Source organism: Salvelinus sp. IW2-2015, linkage group LG32, assembly GCF_002910315.2.
Source record: "Salvelinus sp. IW2-2015 linkage group LG32, ASM291031v2, whole genome shotgun sequence".
NCBI lineage: Eukaryota > Metazoa > Chordata > Actinopteri > Salmoniformes > Salmonidae > Salvelinus > Salvelinus sp. IW2-2015.
In genome coordinates, this window is record NC_036871.1 from 20,427,616 (window position 1) to 20,434,899 (window position 7,284).

At 42.7% G+C, this 7,284-nt stretch overlaps 1 protein-coding gene across 1 annotated transcript in view; it reads left to right on the forward strand.

Moving 5' to 3' along the window:
- The window catches only part of LOC111956845 (translation initiation factor eIF2B subunit gamma), a 46,740-nt gene that overhangs the window by 25,067 nt on the left and 14,389 nt on the right, over positions 1-7,284 (forward strand). Inside the window, exons 6-10 of the mRNA XM_023977506.2 lie at positions 1,397-1,486; positions 4,182-4,315; positions 4,456-4,646; positions 4,991-5,053; positions 6,527-6,675. Coding sequence (XP_023833274.1) covers positions 1,397-1,486; positions 4,182-4,315; positions 4,456-4,646; positions 4,991-5,053; positions 6,527-6,675 — 627 coding nt within the window. The remainder of the gene's footprint in view (positions 1-1,396; positions 1,487-4,181; positions 4,316-4,455; positions 4,647-4,990; positions 5,054-6,526; positions 6,676-7,284) is intronic.

Sequence of the window (7,284 nt, forward strand, 5' to 3'; positions counted from 1 at the left end):
TGCACAAAGTGAGGTCCATGCAGAAATTATTTGTGGAGATCAGTGTGGAAGAACTTGGCTCTGTGCAGGCCAGTCATGACCTCAATCACATCAAACACCTTTGGGATAAATTGGAACGCCAACTGCGAGCCAGGCCTAATCGCCCAACATCAGTGCCCGATCTCAGTAATGCGCTTGTGGCGGAATGGAAGCCAGTCCCCGCAGCAATGTTCCAACATCGAGTGGAAAGCCTTCCCAGAAGAGTGGAGGCTGTTATAGCAGCAAAGGGGGACCAACTCCATATGAATGCCCATGATTTTGAAATTAGACATTTGAGCAGGTGTCCACATACTTTTCGTCATTGGGTGTATTTTATTTTTATTTATTTGTTAATGTTCTACTTTTTAACTGTATTGTTGAGAAAGGGGCTCTTAAGTAAGCATTTCATGGTAAAGTCGTCTCTCTTGTTTTATTCGGCGTATGTGACAAATACGAATTGATTTTCATTTGAGACGCTTCCCACATCACACCGGTTGCTCTGCTCTCAAATGAAATACACTGGCCTCCAGGGCAGGACGTGTCCCAAATGGCACCCTATTCTCTATATAGTGCTCTACTTTTGATCAGAGCATTATGGTGCACTACCCTTTTATACAGCAATATAAATGGAATAGAGTGCCATTTACTACAGACAGAGGCTCTATACCCAGAACGCTCTGTCATGTCAATTGCAGGCTGTAAAACAATTGGGGGGTCTGCTTGTGTTGGCATCTCACCAGACTGGACACGGTTACCATGGCAGCCAGGCTTCTGGGGCAGGGCCTGCGGATGGAGGCTGGCAGGGGACAATACACAGGTGCCATGATATCCCAGGGACTTTTGTCACCTATCTTTTTTTCCCCTTATAGCAGATGTTCTGTTTGTTCAGTCACTTACTGCTTTCAGCAGACGAATAAAAATCAGAATGAAAGGGTGCCATTATTTTAATTCTGTCATCAAATTAAAACCGAATTCTGAGAAGAAAACAGTGGTTTTGCTCGTGAGGAGGCATGCTGTCTGCTACAGGGTACTTTATGGTGTGTTGTGCCATGAACATTGACATTCAGTTACATTACGTTACATGAAGTTACATGAAGTTACATGAAGTTATAGCTGTGTAACACACAACTCAAGTAGAATTTTGTCACCTACAAAAGTGAAATTGGGACTAATCCTTAATCCACCTGGGTAATATCAAAAATCCCTTTAACTCCAAACTAACTGTTAACGTATGTCATAGAACATGCCTTTACAATTGTTCTATTACAACTACTGTGTTTTTACGCGGGTATAGAGCAATGTCATGTACAAGTCCCCAGCTTTTTAATTTGAATGTGATTTGATTTACCCCCCACGTCTGTCTCTCTCTTTCATTCAGACATCCAAGGATGCACATCAAAACTGGCCTTGTGGACGCCCACCTGTACTGCCTGAAGAAGTCTGTGGTCCACTTCCTCGCTGATAACAAGTGAGGCCTTTTCGCATGTTTGACTTTGGTTGTGTCCTTTGTGTATGAACTTTTGCATGTCATTCCATGTCAACTTTTTTGCGTGTCATCACAAATGTGTTTTATGTTAAATGTACACTGAGTGTACAAAACAGTAGACAGACTGACCAGGTGAATCCAGGTGAAAGCTATGATCCCTTATTGATGTCACTTGTTAAATCCACTTCAATTAGTGTAGGAGAGGAGAAAAGGCTTAAAAATCCTTCTTTAACCTAAGACAATTGAGACAGATTGTGTATGTGTGCCATTCAGAGGGTTAATGACCAAGATGAGATTTAAGTGTCTTTTAACGGGGTATGGTAGTAGGTGTCAGGCCCACCGGTTTGAATCAAGAACTGCAATGCTGCTAGGTTTTTCACGCTCACCAGTTTGGACATCCAGCCAGAAGCAGAAGCATTGGAGTCAACATGGGCCAGCATCCCTGTGGAACGCTTTTGACACCATGTAGAGTCAATGCCCCGACAAAGTGAGGCTGTTCTGCAGGCAAAAGGCGGTGTAACTCAATATTAGGAAGGTGTTCCTAATGTTTTCTACACTCAGTGTATGTCAAATTATTTTTAAAAAGGTACCAATAACCATCCACATAAATGTGAATACAGTGTGTTGCTAGATACAGGTGAAATAACGAATGGCACCTTTCTTGCCAAGTTGTATGCATGTTGAATTGGAGTTAATATATGAACAGACTGTGACTGTGGAAAGGCTTTGAGACTGGTATGTATTCTTGTTAGGTGGTCATTTGTTTTACAATGTGCCACTTGAGCAGTTTATTAGGCTTTTACCCCCTTGAGCGTTAGTGTCAGAGGTACACCTCAATCACAACTGTGTTGATCATCTCACTTCCTCATACTTTTTGTACCTTCTTTTCAAGTGCAATCACTTTGGACCAATCAGAAAGTATGTTGTTTATTGCCCATTTTAAATGTTTGGGTTATTATATATAATAGGGCCACCACCATAGATTTACTTAAAGCTTATAACATATAGATGTAATTTATTGGAGCTCTGTAGCCACCACCACCAGATCAAATGATCCATAATTTTAAAGATATACACCTGATCATTAAAATCCAGGCCAAGCAATTAAATGCATTGTTAGATGCCTCACTTAGTTGAAATGCATCTCACTTTGATAAATGTACGTCCTATTGATGTAGCCTATATTTCTAATGGTGTTAAATTAATCTACTCACATTCTCCAGCCCATACATCCTAGGCAGGTGATTCTCCCCCCCACCACCTGCAAGACCAAAAGCAGAAGCTCCAACCTTCTACTCCTCCACCCACCCCCAGTCTAGGCCCCCAGTCCCTTTAAACTGGTATTGTGAGGAGACCCAGCAGCTCCTTTAAGTGGTGTTGAAAATAAGCACAGGTGGCATTAATTGGAGAGTACATTGACTCACTAGCTCGATCCCTTTCCCTTCAAATATACATTTTCTACAGGGGATTTACATAAATATGCAGCAACGCAGCCGCTTGTTCCTGCTGCTTCCCATTGCTTTGACATATTTTAATTTAACCTTTATTTAACTAGGTAAGTCAGTTGACGGCCTACCCCAGCCAAATCCTAACCCAGACGACGCTGGGCAAATTGTGCGCCCCCCTATGGGACTCAATCACGGCCGGTTGTGATACAGCCTGGCATCAAATCAGGGTCTGTAGTGACGCCTCTAGCACCTATAGCACTGAGATGCGCTACTCGGGAGCCCTATTATTCACCAGTCCTCCTGATGTGAATATAATTTCATCTAATCTGCCGTCCAGACTCAGGAGACCCCAAAACCACTACCCCCTTTTTTTTTTTCTCATCAAAGTAGGTTGACTTTAAATTCAGCTCCCTTTTCTTTCACATTCTCCCCTTTTCCTCTCTCTCTCCCTTTCCCTCTCTCACTCTCTCTCTTTCTCTCCCCCTCTCTTTCTCGCCCTCTTTCTCGCTCTTCTCTCTTTTGAAGCTGCTCTGCTGTGGAGCGCTCATGGAGAAAAATGGACAGAGTAACTGTTGTTTCTTTCTCAGCATTCAGATGGAAATTCTAATCTCCCTTCAAAGAAACTAAAAAGAGAGTGAGGAGGAGAGATGGAGAGGGACATGGAGTGCAGTGCAGAAGTGAGGAGGAGGAGAAATTAAAATTGCCTACAGAGCTTACTTGGATGTTTGAAACCTTGATTCAGCCTTATTTTTTTTTTTACCTGTTAGGAAACCCTTGAACGCGTACACCATGAAATGATCATGGTTGTTTCTTTGTTTTCTGGTTAGCATAAAACCCTCATGAGCAGAGTTGGGCATTCAGCTTGTGAGAGTGTTCAATACATGGACATTAACCATGTACACTCAAAGGAATTGTCCTTCTTCTAACGCCCCTCTCCCTACATCTATCATTTGGATTGACCATGAGGAAATATCTCCCTCAACCTACGCTGACAATTATTGCTCATAGAAATAKAATGAGTAGAATGTGCCTTCCCATTCAGGTCAATTGCCATGGTCAGATTTCTATGCCCGCTCTACTAATTCTAATTCTATGTTATTACTCTTCAAAAGATTTGAGGGTCAAAGGTTACACACATCATGAGGGTAAAATGTACCTTTTACTTTCAGTKAATGTACTATTTCAGCAATTCAGTAACTATTGTATTTTGTTTTGTTTTTCTCTCAAAGATCAATCTCTTCGATTCGGGGAGAGTTAGTCCCGTATCTGGTCCGCAAACAGTTCTCTAAATCCACCAACTCTCCGAAGGTCAACGATGAAACTCATCAGAACCTAAAGAAAATCGATAGCAATGTTAACTTAGGTAATGAACATTCCAAATAGACTATGCTTGAACATTTAAGACATTCCGTAGCTAGGTTGTAACTCACTTCATGTTCATGCGCGCACACACACACACACACACATTCACCTGTGTGTATCTGCTGAAATATGTGTGTGTAGAGATCCAGATCTCGTCCAGGGATGAGGAGCTGCTGCATCTAACCCAGGAGAGGTCCTGTTGGAATGACCACCGTGGAGACATGAGCGAGGCCTACCACGGAGGACGCCTGCGCTGCTACGTGCACATCATGGACGAGGGAATATGTTACCGTGTCAATACGCTAGCGGCCTACATCGAAGCCAATCGCCTGGTGAGTGAGTGAAGGGACACTGTGTAGAAAATGTGACGCTCTTGGTTATTTTACAGAAAACCTAGTTTAATAGCAGGCTCTGTGACCAACATAACGCCAGAGTTGTGGGTTTGATTCCCACGGGGGAACAGTGTGGGGGGAAAAAATATATATATATATGAAAATGTACACACTCACTACTGTAAGTCGCTCTGGATAAGAACGTCTGCTAGATGGCAAAAAAAAGAAAGATGTTCATATTTCAATGATAAGAATGATTCCTGAACATGACTGACAGTATTGCTTTATCCTCATCCATTTTCTCTGTGTTCTCTTTATCCTCATCCATTTTCTCTGTGTTCCAGGCCCCTAAGCTGTTTGATGAGCCTGCAGTCCATCCATCAGCAGTGGTCTCTGAGCGCTGTCTGGTGAGTAACTACTATGACCAACAGGGAACGCACTAAGAGTAGCTAGATGGGTGGTTTTCTTAGACGTCTGGTACAATGTGGATTTTCTGACTGAGTCTGAGAGTGAGTCATTCGCAGGATTGAGAGTTTCTGGTGAGTGAGGGTGACATTAGAGTGAGTGTGCTTTGGTGAGTCACATGGTATTCTTGTTAGTTGTCTATGCGGTAAGATGCTGTGATTTATGAGTAAAGCTCAATTCAGATTGGGATCCGCGATAGTCCAGCTTCCCATTGTGACATATCCCGCTGGGGACGCACAGCCCGACCTTCGCACCTCCCCAAAATGTCCAACCAACGTGGATCCGCGTACGCGGCTCTTAATCATTTGAATGTGGCAATGGTTGGATTAATTGCTTGAGCCGCTCTGAGAATTCGAAAACTATGAAAGTATATTCTAGAACACTGCTGTACGGCCATGTACGTCTTTAACTGTAGCCAACCATAACTTGATATATCTGAAACAGTCTGAATAGCGGAGCATGTATGAGCGCACCCGATGCAGATTAGGGCAGACGGGGCTATACGCTGCTGAATATAGCCTACCCACGTCGCAGTTAGAGCGGCCATTGCGCTGTTTCCTCCTCCCGCATGTTGTTGAAAGACCAAAGGGAAAGTAATATGAAGTTTGGGACACAAGTTATGCTTCTTCATAATCATAGATGAATTTAACGTGCACATTTTTCCCCAATTAAACAAATGACTTGCCTGAACACTTTGTTTATTGTCACATGTCCAACAATTCAGTTATCAATATCAGTCACGAGGATTTGTTTAGGCATTTTAGTTTGTTTGTCATTTGGCAATGTGAAACCAACCGGACCAAATGAAAAAAATACAATGTAAAAAAATTGTTGAATTCTGATTCGAACTAAATCGCAGAACTACAATATGTGTGAAATCGCCCTTACAGATGTAGGATCTTAATTTGATCACTGTGTTGCAGGAGAACTTGAAAATGTTTAACTTGTAGTGTATTTGAGGTTTAAAAAGGCTTCTGAAGTTTATAATTTCCAAGTCTGAAATTACAGATTTGATTTTCCCTTACGAAAAATGTATCAACCCCTACAAAAATGGCCATGAATTATAATCCACATAATAATTCACATTTTCTGTTGCTGCAGGATTATTCTCCTGCTGTAGCAAACTGGCTCAAATTAAGGTCCTACATTTGTAGGTTGCCTCTCCATTATCTTTATGTTCAAACTGCTTTCCCAACTGTCGTACACATTTGAGTTCTAAAATATCATCTTATAGTTCTCTCTTTTCTCTCATTAACAGACATATAAAGAGTTAACATTTTTACACTGGAATTTGACTCACTAATATAGTAAAGTGTAGGAAGGGATCAGAGTGAAATGTGAATTCTGCCGTGGTCTTTTCTGCTCATTATCTTTTTACTGACAACGTTCTACCACGTCTGCCTATTGTCTGTTAGATTGGTGCAGACAGCATAATAGGAGCTTCCTGTCAGATCTCAGACAAGACATCCATCAAGAGATCGACGATCGGCGTGTCCACCACCGTCAGGGAGAAGGTCAAAGTAACCAACTCCATCATCATGCATGGAGTCACCATTGAGGAGGGGTGAGTAGAGTCTACTGTATACAGATTTGGACCATTTCTACCACTGAGCCCTTTGACCCAAGGACAGTCCTTTTACCAGATAGTCACAGATGATACTTTATGGTGGAGAGAAAGCAGTGGAAGAAACAATTATCTTTTTCCATTTGAAAAAGGATTGGCAGTCAACTCCCTTCCCCAATTAAGCCTAGTATAGTGTTGAAGCACATAGGGGATCAAGTAGGTTTCAGAGGTCAGTGTAGAGGGAGAGAGAGAGAGAGGACCAAGGGGAACAAGTAGGTTTCAGAGGCCAGTGTAGAGGGAGAGAGAGAGAGAGAGGACCAAGGGGAACAAGTAGGTTTCAGGGGCCAGTGTAGAGGGAGAGAGGAGACCAAGGGGAACAAGTGGTTTCAGAGGTCAGTGTAGAGGGAGAGAGAGAGGACCAAAGGGGAACAAGTAGGTTTCAAGAGGCAGTGTAGGGGGAGAGAGAGAGAGAGGACCAAGGGGAACAAGTAGGTTCAGAGGCCAGTGTAGGAGAGAGAGAGAGAGGACCAAGGGGAACAAGTAGGTTTCAGAGGCCAGTGTAGAGGGAGAGAGAGAGAGAGAACAAGGGGAACAAGTAGGTTTTCAGAG